The sequence below is a fragment of the Triticum aestivum genome, chromosome 7D (genome assembly GCF_018294505.1).
Source record: "Triticum aestivum cultivar Chinese Spring chromosome 7D, IWGSC CS RefSeq v2.1, whole genome shotgun sequence".
In the NCBI taxonomy this organism is placed as follows: Eukaryota; Viridiplantae; Streptophyta; class Magnoliopsida; order Poales; family Poaceae; genus Triticum; species Triticum aestivum.
The window spans coordinates 512,250,188-512,271,119 of record NC_057814.1 but is presented as its reverse complement, the minus strand read 5'-3'; the positions used below and the strand labels follow the sequence as shown (position 1 = coordinate 512,271,119).

The following is a 20,932-nucleotide window of genomic DNA, read 5'->3' as shown; positions in this document are numbered from 1 at the left end:
AGGTATGATCCTCCAGGCTACCCAGCATCGAACCAGGTCAACCCCGGTCAACCCATTGCCCAATAGAGCCCTGACCTTTGGGAAGGTAGGCGCAAGTGGGGCCCGTTCAGCAGTGGTAAGCCGGTCGGGGAGAGGATGCTTCGGGTTGAGTCGTTGGTCACGGAAGCCGGGCATGGGGTTCTCATCAGCAGGAGAAGTATCTTTGCAGTAGAACCAAGTTTTATTCCAATCCTTGGGATGGCTTGGAAGCTTAGCGTAAGGAAAAATGGCGTCTCTGCGTCGTTGAATTGAGATCCCTCCAAGCTCCTGACTGGGTCCATCAGTAAATTCATTTTGGCGGTTCAAGTAAAAATACTCTCTAAAGAGTTCAATGCTAGGTTCCTCTTGAAGGTATACTTCGCAGAAGACTTGGAAATTGCAGATATTTGACACGGAATTGGGTCCAATGTCTTGAGGATGGAGTTGACACAAGTGCAGAACGTCAAGGAAGAATTTTGACCCGGGTGGTGAGAAGCCCCGGTTCATGTGATCAGTAAAAACGATCACTTCATCATCCTCTGGTTGAGGTTTGACTCCATCCGTCTTGGGAGCACGCCAGTGAATAACATTTTTTGCTGGTAAGAAGCCAATCTTGACATATTCTTGGAGCATTGCCTCGGTAACAATGGACGGAACCCAGTCGCATGATGTAACGGTCTTAGTCATGATTGGGTGCGCGACCTACACATGGCGGTTCAAAATGTTATCAAACCGGTAGATATCTGACGGGTTATAAATTATCATTTAAATTGCTGACAAGGCTAATGGTTATGAAGATACAGTTCAGAATATACAGTTGTCACACCAGAGGGTTGAATTATAAACAAGCTTGGTTAAACCGGAAGATTATTGCCGGATTATTGACGTTGAAGTGGATGATGGCGGCTTAAACGGGGCCTAATGTTATATGATGGGTCACGGTATATGTCATAAGCCGCCATGGCAGTTTAGATGCGTCGAATTTATCAAGTGGCGGACAAACAGATTTCACAAGTTACCGCTATAATTTTGGATCTATGGCAGTTCAGAAAGGACAGTAAAAAATTAACCTAAAGTGGCGGCAGCGGAGAGCTTTGATGCTCTAATGAGATTTTCTATGGAAAGATGCTACCTTGATGATGCGCAATAAGGCTAAAACTACTACCGCACAAAGTTTATGACTTATTCAGATTGAAAGCTGCTTGGAGTTGAAGAACACGAGAACGGCAAGAACACCGACGAACAACCCGAACCCTAATATAGATCTGAGGTGAAAGGAGGAGGTGCACTTACAGGTTATGAGGAGCAGCGGTGGCACGCTGGAGTTCTCCGGTCCGATCAGGTCGATGCGGCAGCCTGAGTTGATGCAGCGGCGGAAGGTCGTGGTGGCAGAGTTCGAGCACTGGTGCGGCTGTACGAAGGTGGAAGACGAAGGAGGAAGCGAGGGGGAAAATGATAAAGACCCCTGATACGTCCATTTTGCATCATGTTTTCTTACTGTTATTTACAATGTTTTTATCCATAATAATGCTTGTTGGAGTAATTCTAATGCCTTTTCTCTCATAATTTGCAAGGTACACACCAAGAGGGAGAATTCTGGCAGCTGGAAATCTGGACCTGAAAAAGCTACACCAGGCTACCTATTCTGCACAACTCCAAACAAACTGAAACTTTACGGAGATTCTTTATGGATTATTTGAGAAATACTGGAGCCAATAAACACCAAAGGGGGCCCACCAGGTGGGCATAACCCACCTGGGCGCGCCCTGGTGGGTTGTGGCCTCCTCGGCCCACCTCCGGTGCCCATCTTCTGGTATATAAGTGGTTTTGACCTAGAAAAAATAGAATAATACTTTCGGGATGGAGCGCCGCTGTCTCGAGGCGGAACTTGGGCAGGAGCACTTTTGCCCTTCGGCGGAGCGATTCTGCCGGGGGAACTTCCCTCCTGGAGGGGGAAATCATCGTCATCATCTTCACCAACAACTCTCCCATCTTAGGGAGGGCAATCTCCATCAACATCTTCACCAGCACCATCTCATCTCAAACCCTAGTTCATCTCTTGTATTCAATCTTGTTACCGGAACTATAGATTGGTGCTAGGGGGTGACTAGTAGTGTTGATTACATCTTGTAGTTGATTACTATATGGTTTATTTGGTGGAAGATTATATGTTCAGATCCATTATGCATATTAATACCCCTCTGATCATGAACATGTTTATTATTTGTGAGTAGTTACTTTCGTTCTTGAGGTCACGGGATAAATCATGTTGCAAGTAATCTTGTGAATTTGACATGTGTTCGATATTTTGATGGTATGTATGTTGTGATTCCCTTAGTGGTGTCATGTGAACGTCGACTACATGACATTTCACCATATTTGGGCCTAAGGGAATGCATTGTGGAGTAGTAAATAGATGGTGGGTTGCGAGAGTGACATAAGCTTAAACCCTAGTTTATGCGCTATTCCGTAAGGGACCGATTGGACCCAAGAGTTTAATCCTATGGTTAGAATTTGTTCTTAATACTTTTCTCGTAGTCGCGGATGCTTGCGGGAGGGTTAATCATAAGTAGGAGGTTTGTTCAAGTAAGAACATCACCTAAGCACCGGTCCACCCACATATCAAATTATCAAAGTAGCGAATACGAATTAAACTAACATGATGAAAGTGACTAGATGAAATTCCCGTGTACCCTCAAGAACACTTTGCTTATCATAAGAGACCGTTTTGGCCTGTCCTTTGCCTCAAAAGGATTGGGCTACCTTGCTGCATACTTATTGTTACTATCGTTACTTGCCCGTTACAAATTATCTTGCTATCAAACTACTCGCTACTTATAGTTTCAACACTTGCAGACATTACCTTACTGAAAACTACTTGTCATTTCCTTCTGCTCCTCATTGTGTTCGACGCTCTTACTTATCTAAAAGAGCTACAATTGATCCCCTATACTTGTGGGTCATCAACCCCCCGCCCCTATTTATAAGGGGTGGATACAAGGCATGCGCGGGAATCGAGGAGGCTAAAATCATCATATGGCTATATGGACACCTCAGTTTTCGGGATGCTCATTAAGATAAGTATCAATTAAAGTGTTCTGGGCTTTGTGTGATATTAATGCAAAATGACGTCATGGCGGTTTGAGAAGATTCTGTGAGCTGACGTCATGGCGGGTCATAGCAAAGATTATCAAACAAGCGGTGCAAGATTTTGACAAGTCAAGTATTCAAGATTGATATGAACAAGTTCAAATCAACCTGGGGCCTAATGTTGGAGATATGGCTATTAGGTATGAACTGCCCAGGAGGGGCCGGGTCATACCACTGGCGACTTATCAATGAAGACGACGGGTCATGAAAGCCCGTTGGCGGCCCAAGACCCAGAGGCGACTTGAGGCCCACGGGGATGAACCGCCATATGTATATGACTTGTTTTGTAAGGCAAGTGTATTAGTCACCGAGCCGGACACGTTGTGTATGAGCCGGCCGGGACTCCATGAGCCACCGGGCATCAACCTATGTATATAAAGGGATGATCCGGCGGTGGCTTAGGGTAAGAAACAAGATATCGAGAACTAGGTCAAGCGCATTCACTCCCTGGTAATCGAAACCCTAGCAATACCACCTTGAACTGGATTAGGCTTTTACCTTCACCGTAAGGGGCCGAACTAGTATAAACTCTATGTGTCCTTTGTCCCGATTAACCCCTTTAAGCTAACCTAGTTGCAATGGCTCCATGACTAAGTCCTTCCACTAGGACATCCGCCGTGACAATTCCACGACACCGACCATTGCGGCGGCCACGTCAGGGCTGTACATACTATTGATGTATTTGTACACCTATTGTAGCAACAACTATTATTGTCTAAAGAAACTGGCAAAGACAAACAAAGGAGGCCACAATAAAGATGCTTATATCGATTTGATGTGACATAACTATGTCACATCTAGGTGAGGCTTAAACAAACCCATGAGCAATATAGTAGTTCTCTCGTGCAAATAAATCGATGACAACTGCTTAGATGACGTGGATCATGTAGCAGGGAAATAGATGATACTATTTGGATTGAGTAAAAATCATGTAGGATGTATTTGATGATGTGGATAGCATGCATGTCAAGAGAAAAAGTATAATGTAAACGAACTGTTTAGATATTATAGATTATATATTAGTCGACGTGGAGTGGAGTTAGACACAAGATGTGTTGTGTGTGGTCGTTTGTTTGAAGATGGCATGCATCTGTTTATTCAATGCAAATTAGTTAAAGAACGGTGATGGGGATCCTAAAAAAAAAGGAACGACGATGGGCACTACTGCTAGAGGAGGTACGTTCTAGTCTTTTCGCTCTCGGCTCGGCGAAGGAGATTATCCAAGCTATTCTTCGTTTGCCCGAGGACAAAAACTCACTACTACCGTGTTGTGGTGACTATGGTGGACTAAAAAAAATAACGGTAACCATTGCGAACGACGCCTTGGGATAGATGAATTCCAATATCTGGTATGACACAATATTACCGAATGGACGATGTTTCTAAATCCGCCACCAACAACTGAAGTTACTATTGGTGAACTAAAAGAAATAAGGGTAACCATAGCGAACGACGCTTTGGGATGGATGGATTCCAATATCTGGTATGACACAATGTTACCGAATGGACGATGTTTCTAAATCCGCCACCAACAACTGAAGTTACTATTGGTGGACTAAAAGAAATAAGGGTAACCATAGCGAACGACGCCTTGTGATGGATGAATTCCAATATCTGGTATGACACAATGTTACCGAATGGAAGATGTTTCTAAATCCGCCACCAGCAACTGAAGTTACCGCTTGTCGTTCCTGGAAGCCCCTGCCACAAGACATGGTTAAGATCAACACTGATGCATATTTCTCCGCTGGATCTCACAGTGGAGGGTGGGGATTTATTTGCAGGAATTCCACCCGCGAAATTCAGTTTGCTACAGCTGGCTCTGCAAATGTTTTATCAGATTCACTTCATGCCGAATCAGTTGCCCTCTTGCATGCCGTTTCCTTTTCCTTTGATGAGGAAATGGGAGTAGGGAGGGTCCTTTTGAGACCGATAGCATGGTTCTTCAACACACAGTCTCCTTCAATGCTTATGGTTATGTACCGTTGGACAACCTTTTCAAGGAGATGAAGCTGAAAGTTGAAACTCGATCCATTTAGGCGTGTGTGGTGCATCTTCACCGTGATTGTAACAAGCCACCACCGCATGTGCTGGCAGCGTTGGGTGCAGGGTTAAGCCATTTGAATATGTATGGCTCGACAGATGAGCTGATGATGTAACCAACGATCTCGTCGTGTCTTAAATAAAACGCGAGTGTTCCTTTAAAAAAAAAAAGAAAACTCCGGACAACATTGCATATTCCATCCGTACATGGTTGGTATCATCCGACGCAACCCTGCATACGATATTGACGAAGTATGACCAAATTCAAAATTTCCGTCGAATTCTCGTCTGAAACAGCAAAAACTGTCCCGGCTGAGAAGAGATCCACCGGTGCCGTGCTTTTTGCTCGAAGGAAAACAAAGCACACGTCCAGCCCAGCGAACCTACCCCTACCCGCGGCACGGCACCGGTAGGCAACGTCGTCCCTCCTCCCTCTCGCCCGTCTCCCCAAATCTGAAGGCCTCGGACCCCAATTCTCGCCGGCGCCTCACTCCCACCCAAGCACCGGCCTCGAAGCCCTCTGCCGTCCCGTCCTCCCCTCAGCTCGGTTGGCGGGCGGGCGCGGAGTGGAGATCCCGCCGGCCGGCCGGCCGGAGTCATCTTCTCCCTCGGTAAGTCCCTGTCGATCTCTCCTTGATTCTGCTCGCCGTGAGAACCCAGCCCAGATCCCCCCACGGCCGCTTAGCTGCTACGTACATTAGATTAGTGTCCATTGTTGCGCTTGCGCGGCGCCTGGCGATTTTCCCCTCACCACGAGCGACTCCTCGCGTTTGCTCCCTCTATCTCCCATCCCGTTTCCAAGGCAGCAGCACCCCCTTGCGGCTGAGTCCGCTCGCGTGAGTTCCTGAGCTGCTGCCAGATCCGACGTAGCCCTGGCGTGGTAGATAGATTCGCGTGTCTGTCTCTGGCCTGCAAGCTGCCCGTCTCTGGATCGGGATTGAGATGCTGCTTTGAGTTGGTTCGCATTCTATCTCTAAAATCGATCGCGCGGTAAGCCATTCCAAACCAATCAACAGCATTCTATCTCTCATTCTCTCCAGGCATTGTCTAGTCAGGATCTTTGCATCACTACGTACTCGATTAGTTATCTTCACTCTGAAGTCCTGGGGGTCGCTACCCTGGTTGGCAGGCTGCCGTGTACTATGTTTTTTTTCTTCTCTGTGCTGGTTTGGCTTTGAGTAAGTCAGGTGTACTAGTAGTGCCAAAAAGCTCTGTAGGGCAAACTTACAATCGATAATCAACTCCAGGGCAAACAAAGAGAAGCTTCTCAACCTGGAAAATTACTAGGCTTCTTTCCCATTTACGGAGAGAATTGTAGATTTGTACTGAAGTTGTTTTGACATATAGAAAATCCTCCTGAATAAGTTACTGCTGCCGTTTGATGTACATAGATTTAATCATGATGAATTTCCAGGTCTGGCTGTACATTGTTACCAGCCACAGCTTTAGAAGAACGATGCATCTAGTGGGCCTATTCTTTCTCCATGGACCGGCGGAAATTTGTTGAATTGGAAGAGTTACTGGTCTGATAATATGTCACTCCGGCTTCCACTTCCGCAAGGGCTCTCCTTTTTCAAAAGTGTTGGGTGGTTTGAAGACAGTAAGGTTGATTCAGCTGCCAAGCAACAGTTGTCTCCAAAATTTAAGCTCCAGACAGACAAGGAAGTGTATAGACCTGGTGATTCAGTTACTGCGACTATCGAAATCTGTAGTCCCGCTAGTTTAAAGGATGAAGCGGAGGCAGCGTCAGGTGGAGTCACATCTCTCTTGGTAGATGGGCTATCTTTCGAACTTAAAGGAATTGAGAAGTTGGATAGCCAATGGTTCTCTGTTCCAAAGCCCATACCAGGGTCTAAGCAAAGGAGAGGTATTTAACAACCAGCTTTCATCTAAATAACTGATCAATGTGTCTTTTATTTTATTTCTGATAATCCTCTTGTGTTATAATTGATTATATAGGTGAATATTTGTTTTTGGATTGTTCTTCACCCTCATTAATCTCCAAAGTAATAATTGCTTCGGGGCAAACAAAAACGTGTAAGTTATCTCTTGTTTTGGAGGATCAATGGAGGTTGATAATGCACTTATCATGTAATGCTACATTTCTAGATTGCTTGAAACGTAAAGTAAATATTGTTCATATGCTTTACCTCCATTTTTCCTAGTATTGTACGGCATGTTAGTGTAATACAGTAATTTGAATTTGCTTTGCTTCTTATTCTGCAAATCACCTGTCTCGTCAACCACCCTGTGTTTGATCTTAAATATTAGTTATTGATCTATCCATGTTCTCATTTTTCACATTACGTCAAAATCAAACTTTAAGCATCCATGATTCTACTTGTGGAGTCAAAGTGAATACAGTTTTGGCTATACCTCTGTTACGGAAGGTCATGACTCATGACTATGAGGATTTACCATTTAGGGATATGCTGCTTGCATGTTTTTCAAACATTTTAGGAGGGCCAGTTCCTGTTTTGCCCAGGATCTTCAGTTGACAATGGATAATTTCCCCCTGTTAACTTGCTCACTTAACTAAATCCTCTGCATCATGTGAAATACAATGATCTACATTTTTTTAAAAGAAATTGCAACTCAGCTTTTTTTTTTTTTTTGCAGATATTGTACGTCTAGAGCTCCCAAGGGTTTTACCACCATCATATAGGGGCATCAGTATTCGCTATATTTATTATGTTAGAAGTACATTGTTTGGGAGATTGATTGACTTGGGTAATGAGGATCAAACTAAAGGCAATGTAAATAGTGCGGTTCAGCTGGTGAGTTTTCTTCTTGTAGTTGGCATAAAATTCTACTCCTTAAGTTCAGACAATCTGTGCTGAAATCAAATTGACCCTAGTCTTGTAAATATTATTCTTTTATTAATTTAATTGCAGTAGGAGCCTCTCCTTTGCTGAAATGTTGGAAGCTTTGATTTGTTGACCATCCATAATTTCATTGGTGATTTGTATTATTCTTCAAACTGAGTTCTCTAGCCTGTGACTTGTGAAATATTTCTAGTGCATGTTTAGCGGATGTACTAATGTGATAATTTTGGATCTAAGATTCTAATCTAACTATCCTAGCAAGATAATTATTTTAAAACTAAAGCCCATTGTTTACATATTAAATTTTAATGTATGATTAGAAAACCAAGTAAATACCTTGCGAAATGGGGTGTCGCAGCTCAACCTTCGGTCTTCTATTGATTACCCCTACATCCTTCTATCCAAGGGACACAGCAAGATGGTAGTCAAGTTTACTGAAGAGTTAAGAACATACAGTATTTTAGTAAACAATCTTACTTAGTGTTAAAAATATTAGTCTTAAACTCATAATCACACATTTCTGGAGTTTTAGGGCATGAGGACCTGACTTAATACGAAAACTTAATCTTGGAAGTTTAGAACTAGAACCCCACAGGAAGACATTGACTGATATTGGTTCTTGGTTGACTATCCTGTAGCATCAGAAGAATACGCCGACAATTATTTTCTTTTATTTTGTTTCATGTCTGCATGTCTCCATTATATTGTGATGATGGGAGGCAACTGCAGGCTTCCATATATTTGAGCATTATATGGTCCATCTATTTCCTCTGTTATACAAGAAACACCAAGACTAATGTTAATTTTTCTATCTCCTTAAAGGAGAATTTGATAGTCAATGCATGTTTGTGCTGCTTAAGCTAGCCTTGAGCTGAGTTCTTTGAAAATTCTCTTAACCATTGTACTGAAAACAACATGATTCCGTTTTCTTATTTCTAGCATCATTCTCTACTTCATACCCAGTGTTGTAATGCAATTATGGAAGTTTCGGACATTAAAATAAGCCAAATGTCTCGGAGCGATAGCTTAAAATTGAATTCATTTCTGTAGGAAGCCCGAGTCCCATTGCAGATATGTGTTTCCCAGAAAAGCAGCAACTTACTAAATGAAGAAGGTCAGTGATGTAAATTCAATAATTTAAGGTTCTTTCACTTCAGTCATCCTGTGTATTACTCTCTGCTGCATTTTAAAAGTATGTTGTTGATTAAACTACTTTTCTGTTAAGTAGTGGATTCACTCACTGAAGCATGCGGGCTTACTTATTCACTGAACATGTGGGTTACATAGCTTTTGTGTGTGTGTGGGTGGGGGCCTATATATTTTTTGGCAAGGTTGGAAATAATTATTAATTACGATACTGTATTTTGTAACCATCATGAGGTGCTCAATAATGCCTTTTTTATTTGTATTGCTACACCCACTCCTCACAGGTCACATCTCGTGCTGTGATTGTTATATGGATCTTTTCGAAGTTTTCATAACCTTCACATCTTTGTGCGGTTGGTACATTTGTGCTTTCGTAACACCTTATCCTCAGTGGTGCACAAGTGATTTTGTTCAACATGGATACTCTTTATATCAATTCCAGTTTCACCGGGGTTCCTATAGGTGACTGAATTCCAGTGGTTCCTTCTTTTAGGAAAATACGTGTAGCTTTCTGTTTTCAACCTTTCATGAAAACCTATATGCACGGCAGTCGTAAATAATATAGTAGAGACTGACTCCACAATCCTGTTTAAATACGTACATGGAAAACAACAACTGAATGCTGCAGAGTTGTTACTGGATGTGCAACAGCAGAATTTTAGTGATACTAAAATGCATACTATGTCAATCCTCATCAATGCTAAACTGTTTACATATCTCAGGGAGTTTTCCACTCTCGGTTGAGCAACTGAGTATATTTTGGAGGGAAAAAGATGATGAGTCAGAATGGGTGAGTCCTTATTTAGCTTGTAACCCATCTCTGAGATTTCATTGCACTTAAATTACTTTTTATCCGTTTCTTACACGTTATGCATGAATTTGTTTCTACAGTGATATCTTGTATGAATTGTCCGTAGTTATTTCGATTACTTAAACAAGGACATATCAGTATGCAGAAGATCTGTAGTTTGTAATTTTGTCAACTGATGAAAATGTTAGTAGGATCTGAACTGTTTTCCAATGTATGGTATTTTTCATGTACATAGTAATTATTGACTAATCATGCTGATCAGTGATATCCGTATATTTCCATGATTGTTGTTTCAACCCATGCTGACATATAATATTCTTATTGCAGATCAAAGCAAATGATAATACTGATCTAGAAGAAGGATATGATAGTTCGAAAGATGAAGTTTCATCGGTTTCCTCATACAACCCTTCCAAATCAAATATGGACTTTCCCATCAGGACCTCAACATCGACGCTCTCCTTATCATCACGTCTCTCCATGAATGAAGCATTGTATTCTCAGGGAGAGCGCCCCACTTTCCCGTCATATAATGCAATTCCTCGATTCTCAGTGTCCGAGATTTCTGATGACCATGGTGGAGGTAAGGAGTGAACCTTATAGTTTGTGTGGGACTGCAAGAGCTGTGATATTCATAAGGAAACACCAATGTCCCAATACTGTCAAGTTCTGCTCTACAGGATTCTATCTGCCTTGGTGCCTCCTAATGATTAATTCTGTCTACACTTACATATTGTCATATTAATTATTAGTGTTTTAGCTCCCAGTTTTCTTTTCATGCACAAGGACCTGTTTTCAGTTCTCCTTTTTCTTTTCTTTTCAAATTCAAATTGACTGGGCTTATTCCTCTTCCATTTCACAATGAAATAACAAGTCTTACATTAGTCAGGTCTCCATGAGAATGCTACCTACTTGTCCTTTCTGTAAATGTTTAATGGTAAATATTTGGGTGTTTAATGAAGTAAATGGCACAAACAGGACCGGTATCACCTCTAAGGAAGCTAGATCATTTGCATTTGGATCGTCGTCCATCAAATGGTGAAAGATTTTCTCTAGATTCTGATCGCCCAAAAGATGACGTTGGACTCCCTCTCACGCCAAAACATGTTGAACCATCTGGATGTAAGCCACCGTGTCTCAGTTATGGAGTTATTTTAATCCATCATTGCTCCTTTTGTTGTAAATTACATGCAATATGACAAACATTGATTTCCAATTCTTAGTTGCACATTCAATGTTTTGCAGCAGAAGGCTTTATGAGAGGAAGATCATATAATATACGAATAGATGATCAAGTCTTGCTTCGTTTCTCACCAAAGAATTCTGACTCAACTTATTACTTTGGTGATATGGTATTTTAATTACCCTTATTGCACTTGCTACTGGCTTACTGCTTTGTTGTTGGTAGATTGATTATCTTATTTTGCCGATTACAGATTGGTGGAGCACTCACTTTTTTTCATGGAACTGGAACGCGGAGATGTCTAGAGGTAAAAGACCGAGTTTAATAAATTATTATGTATTGAACTGGGATTTAAACATATAACTAGTTAACATGTTTCACAGGTATCTATAACCTTGGAAACGTCAGAAACAATTAATCCTCGTGTAATACACCCTTCACGAAGGGTCTCACCGACAATAACCAAGGTATCCTTTTTGCAGCTTGTGTTGTGAACCATTATAAAATTTGTACTATGTGCAGTCAATGTTTACTCGTTTAGCATTAAAGTCTAATTTGATAAAACATTTTAAAAGTAGTCCTTGTTGTACATGTTTCATTCTATGACTTACAGACTGAACTTTGCCTTTAGTCCAAATGATGAGTTATGTAAGATATATTTCTCAGTGTTAATGCCACATGGCCTACGCTTTGGTCTCAAGTCTTAACAAGTTCATGAAACTAGTACAAGGTTATGTTTGATGGTTTAGCTACAGGGGTATCTCCATGATCAGATGCCATTTGTGCATGTAGTTTGATTAGGATGTGAACTTGATTTTGTTTGTTGGGATTACTTTAGATGCATGCCATTCCAAAGTACCCAATCTTGATAAATGGTACAATGAAGTTCCACCTTCAATAAAAGCCACTGCAAAATCACCGTATTCACAAAACTTGCCAGTAGCCTTTGTATTTCACATGTACTGGATGCAAATGTCCTCGCCTTCTATGTCTCTAGATCCTTCACAATGTCTGCAATGATGATGATTGTGTGTTGGCTGATGTGAGATAGTAGGGTAAAAAGGCAAATGTAACTGGGTGATGGCACTCATGTTGTTTCACTGTAGCTGGAGTAGGTCTGCTACCATCTGCCCCCTGTGCAGCATAGCACACAAATCATTAAACCTATGACCGGATGCAGTCGCCATCTCCACCTTTGGATCCAAAGTTGGATGCAGCATGAATTGCACCATCTCTGCATTGAAATCAAGCTGTCGCCGCCACTAGACCCGAACACCGGCCAGCTTTGTGGTAGTCATCGCGCTCCTCTTTGGGACTGACTGCCTGCTGAGGTGGCTAGCTGGAGCAGGTTGTTGTTTTTCGAGGCTCAACCTCTGCAGGGTGTGTGCTCACGTCTCCTCTTCTTTAAAACAAGTGCCACCAGGAGCAAGTCCCTGGTTGGTCATTTTAAAATTCGAGGAGGTCAGAGATGTGAGGTTGCTATGGATAGAGGCTAACCAGACAAGGTGGCTACTAGTGCAGCATTGGCTGAGGTCGGATGTGCCTAGGGGTAGGTGGGAAAGCATGACCCTCCGTTCCAAAAACTTCTTTAAGTTTGACTTAGCCTGTAGAAAAATATATTAACGTCCACCACATCAATTTTGTATTATTGTATTTGTCATAGAATATATTTCCATGCTATATATATTTGATGCTGTAGATATTAGCATATTTTTCTATATACTCGGTCAAGCATAAAAATAATTGACCTAGCATAAAAGTATTTTGGAATGGAAGTAGGTAGTAAAAGGAAGAAAACATGTTGTCCGATGACATCTTTCCTAATTTTTCGAGTTAGTAGTGTTATTAGTGGCATTTTTCATAGTTGCAATTACATATCTAAACAACCATCTTTTCAAGATTGAGAAAACAGAAAAGGAAATGTGCTGATGCCCTCAAATATTCCCATGATAAGTCATGAACTCATGATCGCCAATAGATAATGTGATAAGAACTCTTTCTATATTTACCTTATGATGACAATAATAAACATATTCCAGCAATATTAGATGTCACGAGTCCTTAAGCCTTGTACAATACAGTGATTAGAGAGGTGCTTGCGAAAAGGAACCAATTTTTTTGTTAAGCACCGATGCTTATTTGTATTGCGCAGGCGCTTAGGCACCTCTGCTATAGGAACAAGCACCGGTGCTTAAACAAAATTCGGTTTATTTTTACAAACAACCTGCCTAAGCTATGTTGGTCTATTTGAATATCAATTTCTATTCTGTAAAACGCTAACCTGTGTTATTTTGTGATCCAACGTTGACTCTCTGATCAGGTACACAGCGAACATCATGAAGTTGTTGCAGATCTTCATCAGACAAGTTTTCTCTTTTCAATTCCTATTGATGGACCAATGTCATTTGCTACCTCAAAGGTTTCTGTACAGTGGTCCCTTAGATTTGAGTTCTTCACAACTCCGGCAGGAATGGACTCATCAAGGTATGGGGCGTGATGATCTTATGGAGAAAATTCTCTAGTTTGCTGCTGCTAGCTTTGAGTGGTCAATTCTGGTCTCTCTTTGGCAGGTATGAGCACCCACTTCTTGTTGAGAAAAGAGAGAAGGGGGACTGGGTCCTCCCAATAACAGTTTATGCACCGCCAATGCGTAGACGAGCTACTCATGGAAGAAACGATAGATCTGCGTTGGTTGGAAATCTTCTCAACTCTTGAAGGTATGCAGTCTGTCTGTCATGGGATTCTTCTTACCTGTCCCGCCTTTGCCAAAGGTGTTACTTAGTGAAGCCGGAAAAGTATGCAACAATGTCAAAGTAGCTGTTAACTGTGAGTTCTTAAATGATCAGTAAATTTTCAATACCAACTGAAGTGTCCCTTCTTACCGAGTCGCAGTCTAGCTCCTGGTTGATGTATAGCTCTAGGTTAATTGAGCAACTTGTGTTTATTCCATTTGGTTTCTTTGCATTTTCGTCCTAGTCCTAGCGGTTACATTATCTCTGTTATTATCTCTCCAACTATATTGAAACGATTGATGTGTGTTAACTTTTCGCTGTAATACGCAGATAATCTGAATACCCTGCCCTCTTGTATCTTACCTCAGACGCACAAGTTGCTGCTGCTGTTATTTGAAAATCGGTACCTGCGGACCTTCGGTGAGTACTGCTATCTGTAGTCTGGCATGCACAACTGGGCCAGGTCATATGTGTAAAATACCTAGAAGGTTTTGAAGAGCACAGGGAGTGAGGGGAAACTTGGTTTACACAAATAGTCAGCTTCTGTCTGATGTATATAGTTCATCACCAGAGAAGTGAAGAGGAACCGTGGAACTTGATTTTCGTGATGCGTAGTGCAAGATTCCATGCCATACCGACTGTTAGCGCATCCAATGTATACGTTTTGCAAATGGTCTAGCTTTTTGGGGTGTTTGATCAAGCTATTACAACCTTGTGGTTGGTTACATATACTTGAGATATCTTTTCCTTGTGATTCCTTTTTTTTTGAGGGGATAATTCCATTGTTTTCTGGAAACCATACATGATTGTACGCATGTTGTCCGGACTACACACATATTGTTTCCTCGAGGCTGCTCCCCAGAGTTGCAGCAATTTTGCATGGATGGATGGCTTCCATCTACGTGCGGATAGATACTTCTTCAGTTCAAAGTTGTATACTTTTTTTTTTTGAAAGAAAGTTGTATACTTGCTTGTTCAGCCGCAGAAAACCTGAAAGTCCGGGCTCGACTCTGTCTACGAACAGTGTGTCTTTGTGAACGAAGCATGCCGGTCTCTTCTTCTGGCGTCTGTTGGCATGTCGCGATAAATAAACGCAACTTCCCTATTCTTTTTCGTGTAACCAGTGCCGTCGAATCCTCCTGATCAACACAAGGTTTTCAGGCTTTGTTGCTGCTCCGGTCCGGAGCAGGATCGCGACCTCGCGAGGCACCAAACTGCAGGGTCCGCAGTCACTTAATCTCGTGCCGTGACACAACGATCGCGTCCTGCTCGGCCAGGAGCGACGTGTGCAGGAGGCGTCATTCGCAGGCATTCACGTCCCACCGTACCCTGTGCACTCGTCGCCACGTTAGGTCCCCAGTCACCCCGTCACCCTGCCAGACGCCAGTTGCCACCGTGATCTCCAGGCTCCAGTCGATCATCCGCTTCGTTTTTTCTAAGCCAAGTGGCCCCTGACCGAGACCAGAAGCAACGGACCAAAACAAGGGCCGCCGTCGCTCTCGCCCCCCCCCCCCGGCCGCGGCCGCCGCCGCTGGGAAAACCGGAGCGCTCGTCCGCCTGACCGGGAAGTCAAGCCGGAGAAGGTGGTTTCGGAAAGGTGGCCTGCACCTGCACCTGCCGCTGCCTGCCCGACTTCTCAGGGGGAGGAATCCAGGAGGAAACAACTTCTCAGGGGCCCTGTTCCCATCCTGGTCGCTGTCCAACTTGCTCCTCCCGAGTGCTACTTCTCGTACCGGCACCCTTTAATTAGGAGTTGACACTCGGGGTCAAGTAGCAGAGATCCGCATCATCGGCCCAGCTCAGCACCGTGTACCCATCGATGATCATCGATCTTTCCCCTTCCCCTTGGAAAAGTCTTGGCGGTATTATTTCTCTCTGATGATAGTCGGCATGTGGAGGAACACAGATATTTCATATGTATATGGACACACCAGGATTCTTATATAGGAGACAGCTCACAGTTCAGTTTTTGCACAACAATAATTACCGACGCGTGTTAGAAATGTGAACCGGGTAACTGTCTTATCTTGGCTTGTTTTTTTTATAGTTGCCTTGTCGTGTTAATTTGCTGGTGATTTCCTTCTTTGGTATCTGGAAACAATATAGTAATGGTCTTCTCCAGTGGAGAAACTTTTAACCAGGTTGCCTTAGCACGATGATAACTGTCTTGTTAGTATGCTGGTGATTTCCTTCTTTGATTTCTGGGAGTATTTGTTCTTCTCCGGTGCGGAGAAACTGATGAGCAAAACAAGATGATGAAGTAGTCAGTATGGATGATAATTCTATTCTACATATAGCTATCCCTATTCATTTCCATGCAGTTACTTACTCCTGTTTCTACTATACCCACAAGTTTGGAGTAGTAAGCAGTTTAATCAGCGCAGCATCAGTTAATTACCTAGCCTGCTGATGCCCACCGTGTGACATCACAACCTCGAGGTCCAGGGCACGAGGGGTTTGAATAATTGGCGCTCTTTTGTTTACGCAAGAAAGATCTCATTCATGGACGTGGTGGATCCAACCGATAACACAGGACGTTGGCAATATGAAACGGGGTGCCCATCAGCTCCAATGATTGTTTATCAGCGCGTCTCCTTCGATTAACACAGCTGATGAGGACACACCATGCTGTAGTTGGCCGTTGGGGCAGCCTCAAAGGGTGAGCAACTTTGAGGGGTACGTGCTGCCTCTATCTAATGGTCCAATTAGTAGTAGCTTCCAACTAGTAGTTAGTTAGTTAATCAGAGAGCTTTCAATTCAAATGTCGTCGTGCTAATCAACTAGTTTCTCAGCGCAAGAATTTTCTTCTCTTAGCTTGCATCTTGCCTAAATGGGTAGTTAGCCATCGACTAGTTGTTTCTGCAGTTTTTTTTTTATTTCGTAGTTTTCTTTTTGCGATTTTTATGTCGTAATTGCTTACTCAAAAGTGAGGTTTCATGCTTCATTCTTTTGTAAATCCTTTATACATACTCATTCCGGTTGTATTTTCATTAACAAAAACTCAAAAGCCAAAGAAGAAACAGCCATCAAATAAGAGGCCGAACGCAGATAAGAACATATAATGGGGCATTTCATGTGCAATTGTTATTAAATACTACCAGTAACTAAACGTGGCAAGGCCTCTAGCACCCCTACCATTGTTTGGGAACAACTGGCCCCAAAATGCTAATTAAGCAACCACAGGGAAAAGTCTACCCTTGTCAAAGGGGATAACTGATATTTCACAACCTTTCCATCTGACTTCTGAAAGCTTCCAAAAAAAGAGCCACTAGCTCAATTTTCTAGCCAACCTTAACGTTTGGTAGTAGTTGGGTGGTGACAACTGTGTAATGGGAACAACAAAAGGCCACCACCCAAAAGTTCTTTCTTGGACACAATATGGTTGATGTGCTAAGATACTCTCATTGGGCATTTGGATTTTCCGAGAGGCCGCTGGGATTGAGATGGATATCCAGCATCTTGGGGAGACATGGATAACAGGGTAGATACAAAGCACTATCCTCCATTATTTCATGGGTCCAACATGTTTTGTCAGGTAGTCACAATTTTCTGTTATGGGTACTAGCGTCGAACAATGATTGTATGTTGTACCGGAGCAAACGCCAATATTCGGTGGTTTTGTTTTGCCTGCTTTGCCTAGATACAAAGCACTTACATACCAGTTAGAAACCCAGAGAAAACATGTATGATGTTCTTAGTGTGGATGGAGGGGTACGCCTACGGTGCATGAATCGGGAATTGAATTTTCGCCTAGAGAGCAAGGAATTGAAGACATGAGAGTGACAGAGAAGCTAAGGTGACTAGTGATAGACTTTGAGAGGGCTGAGGTGGGCACTAATCTAGTTAACGCATAGAGAAACTTCTTCCATGCATTTAAGGGCTGAAAGTGAGATAAAAGGTTGCTCGTTGCGCATAATATCCTAGGATTTTTATCATTGGGATAAGATGCATCGTAGATGAGTACCGGATATTTCCTCGAGTCTTTGGCCATTGATGGACAAGGAGTCGGCTGAACAAAAGCTAATAGTCAACTAAATTTGAGCATCCATAGCTTTGTCTGAATTTATAAGCTACCCTTTGGTACGGCTATCTATTCTGAATTACAGAAGTACTACATCTTAGATCAGTAGTACTATTATGTGTGATTATTCCAATTATTAAAAAAGAACCACTGGATCTTGTTTAAGATGCCAGAACAAGCGAGTATTTGCTAACAAGTTACCTACGGATTAGCATACCGCAAGCATCGTTTTCTGCCAGCGTGCTTACACCGCTGCATATTGCTAATGACAACGCACAACCGGACTATTAAAGACTTCACCTAGAAGAATGGTGGTATAAAAATAGAATTATTCCCATCAAGGTAATACGCAGCTTTTCATAGTCACATACACATACCTGGTTGTCCACATCATTTTGCAATTAGTAAAGAGAAAAACAGACACCACTTATCAGAGCATTCTTTGTCTGGTGCAGCTACTGAATTGATAGAATCATGGGGCTCCATCTTGTGCAAAAAGAATACAAAATATTTCCAGTTTGAGTATGGTTTTGATAATCAAGTGCAAGTGCAACTACAATTTGAAAATAGAAGTGCACCGGTATCGATCGAGTTTTCAAACCGTCACTGTTCTAATTGTTCTCCACATGGCACTATCAAGATAGAATTAGAACAATTATTTACATTTCTGATCGAGACCGAAAACAAATGTAGGCACCCAAACTGATCATTCCTTGGATGATCATTGATCATCATCCAACCTTACATAATCACTAGTATTTGCAGCCATGGGTGTAAGTTCTTCCAAGACCATTGCAGTAAATTATGTTCATGTAGACAAAGGGAAGAAGAGAGAAAAGAATCCAGTCCTCTCATCCAAAGTGCAAAAAATCCTCACAAAAACATAAAAAAGATCACAAGAACAGCTCTGACTAACTAACTAAGCCAGAAAGGAGGCGCACATTTCACCAACTAAATCCATCCTCGGCGCCCCCAGAGGCTGCTGCAGCAAGTCGGGAGCCATCGTCATCCCCTGGAACACGTCCTCCTCCAAGAAGCTCAGGAAGCCCCCGGGGTTGAGATCCATCCACAGCTCGCTGAAGTCGAGGTCGCCGCCGCCATAGCCGAACCCTCCTTCCTCCACCTTCACCACCTCGCACTTGATCTTCTTCCTCCTCCTGTTCTCCTGTTGCGCCACGAAGTCGTCCGCCAGCGCCGGCGCAGGCGCCAGCCTCTTCTTCTGCGGCTGCGGCTTCTCCTCTACCGGCGACGGCGGCGTCGGCGCCACGCCCACCGTCACTGCCGCGCTGTCGTCGGCCGTGGCGTCGGCCGGCTGGTGGTGGTGCCTCCCGGTGAGGCGCTGCACGAGGTCCCGGAAGTTGTCGACGTCGGTCTTGATGATCTCCGGCGCGATGATGTGGATGATCCTTATCGCCGGCCGCGTCGTGGTGGCCCTGGGCACCATCGCCTGGCGCGAGGAGCCCCTACGCTGCTGCTGCTGCTGCACCGGCGGCGTCGACGGGCTCATGCCGCCACCGCCGCCGCTGCTGTGGTCGTACGCGTGCTCCCCCATTAGAGGTGTAGAGGCCGGGGTGTAGAGCTCGGAGGCGTAGAGCCGGAGAGCCTTCTTTGTTTCTCTCGTGAGACTAGAGCTTTAGTTTTCTCGAGAGTTGGAGAGCTATGGATGGATGGGGGGAGGAGGAGATGAGAAGGGCGAGGAGGAGGCGTGGAGGTATATATGGTATGGCGGGAGGGAGGAAGGAGGAAGGGGGTGGCTTGCTGCAAAGGTTGCCGATGGTGATGGCGAGGGTGAGCAGGAGGGAAGAGGAAACCAACAATCTCCAAAGGCTGGCTTGAAATTTGAAGGATATGATGTCACGGGCGGGAGGGGAGAATGCCTAGTTTAAAGAGGGTGTCGGCCTAGCCTTGTACTGGCATGTACCTCATCGTCTGCCCATCGATCGCCGTGTGGATTTTTCTTGGGTTGTTGTGGGCGATCGTATTGTCTTACAACTTTGCGACGTACGCATGCTACTAGCTCATTTTTTTTATCTCGGTCGATCTTTTTTGCGAGTAAAAACAAAAACCTAGGCGGCTATGATCCACTATGTTTCTAATCCTAGGCGGCAGATTTGGTGTCAGATACTTCAACGACGATGATTGCGGCTCCAGGCAGTGGCGAAGCCACCTGGGCAGCTGCCTGGGCTCTGCCCAAATACTTTCATTAAATTACACTAAGAAACTGAGAATTCATCACCGGTCTTTGTGGGCAAATGCCTATAGAGCACACCCCTTTGTATTTTGCCCCGGCTCCACTGGCTCCAGGGCGTTGGTTCTTGGGGGCGCGTGTACAAAGACTTTCCAGCTATCATCAACATGGTCAATCTTACTCCGGTAGAGGAGTGGGGAGTGACCACAGCGGCACGTCGACGGCTCGTTCTGGCGGCAACAGTGGCCGTTTTGTGGTCTTGGAATCTTGATGTAATTTTTATCATGTCCGAGATGTTTTTGGACTTGCGGTGAACTTTTGTAGATATGATCTTGTCCAAGAGAAAGAGGATCCACTATGTTTGTCTTGCTTGACTATGTGGTGGTTAGCGCGCGCACACATACATACATCTTTTGGAAATAAAGCTGACTCCGCGGGCAGTTGGTAAGTAAACGCGGGATCGGAGGCACTGAAAAGAGAAGTAGCTAGCTAGCGTTTTGGTTGACCCATGGGCCATGGCCATGGGTGGACGACGCATACAAAGAGTAGAGTAGATAGATAGATAGATATCGCGGTATATTAGCAGACGCCGTGCTCCCAGCTCTGTACACACCGGGGACGGCGAGGGAGGGGTGGTTCTCCGAAATATCACAGTTTGGTTCTGATGGCATCAGCAAATGTTACTGCCATCCATTGTCACGGCGTCCAGCTTGCTTTCTCAAGGCCCATGCGAAAACGAGGTGCCCGCGGGGGTTTTTCCACGGAAACGAGTTGGCGTGCGGGCATGCGTACGTCCCAGTGCGCGCGCTCGTGTC

General features: G+C 43.7%; 2 protein-coding genes across 3 annotated transcripts; one reads left to right on the top strand and one right to left on the bottom strand.

Annotated features, from left to right (window-relative positions):
• The first annotated feature begins 5,531 nt into the window (after positions 1–5,531).
• LOC123164607 (uncharacterized) lies at positions 5,532–14,844 on the top strand. 2 transcript variants are annotated; one of them, XM_044582144.1, is made up of 14 exons: positions 5,532–5,822; positions 6,626–7,078; positions 7,171–7,248; positions 7,831–7,988; positions 9,087–9,150; positions 9,905–9,972; positions 10,321–10,576; positions 10,972–11,115; positions 11,239–11,345; positions 11,430–11,483; positions 11,560–11,643; positions 13,497–13,660; positions 13,747–13,893; positions 14,277–14,844. In XM_044582144.1, exons 2-13 carry the CDS (start codon positions 6,745–6,747, stop codon positions 13,889–13,891), a joined length of 1,656 nt encoding a protein of 551 aa, XP_044438079.1. In that variant the 5' UTR covers positions 5,532–5,822; positions 6,626–6,744; the 3' UTR covers positions 13,892–13,893; positions 14,277–14,844. The 2 variants fall into 2 exon arrangements, with proteins under 2 accessions (XP_044438079.1, XP_044438078.1); XM_044582143.1 differs by having other exon boundaries at positions 14,239–14,844.
• A 3,773-nt stretch (positions 14,845–18,617) lies between these two features.
• On the bottom strand, positions 18,618–19,726 carry LOC123166353 (VQ motif-containing protein 18). Its single transcript, XM_044584139.1, has one exon. The coding sequence runs from the start codon at positions 19,479–19,481 to the stop codon at positions 18,849–18,851; it is 633 nt and encodes a 210-aa protein (XP_044440074.1). The 5' UTR covers positions 19,482–19,726; the 3' UTR covers positions 18,618–18,848.
• Positions 19,727–20,932: the final 1,206 nt, after the last annotated feature.

Excerpts from the sequence above, each read along its gene's own strand:
- LOC123164607 (XM_044582144.1), top strand. The coding sequence starts at position 6,745 with ATGTCACTCCGGCTTCCACTTCCGCAAGGGCTCTCCTTTTTCAAAAGT. Across the intron at positions 11,346-11,429 it reads CTTATTACTTTGGTGATATG|ATTGGTGGAGCACTCACTTT; the intron begins GTATTTTAATTA and ends TGCCGATTACAG. Across the intron at positions 11,484-11,559 it reads GAACGCGGAGATGTCTAGAG|GTATCTATAACCTTGGAAAC; the intron begins GTAAAAGACCGA and ends CATGTTTCACAG.
- LOC123166353 (XM_044584139.1), bottom strand. The coding sequence starts at position 19,481 with ATGGGGGAGCACGCGTACGACCACAGCAGCGGCGGCGGTGGCGGCATG.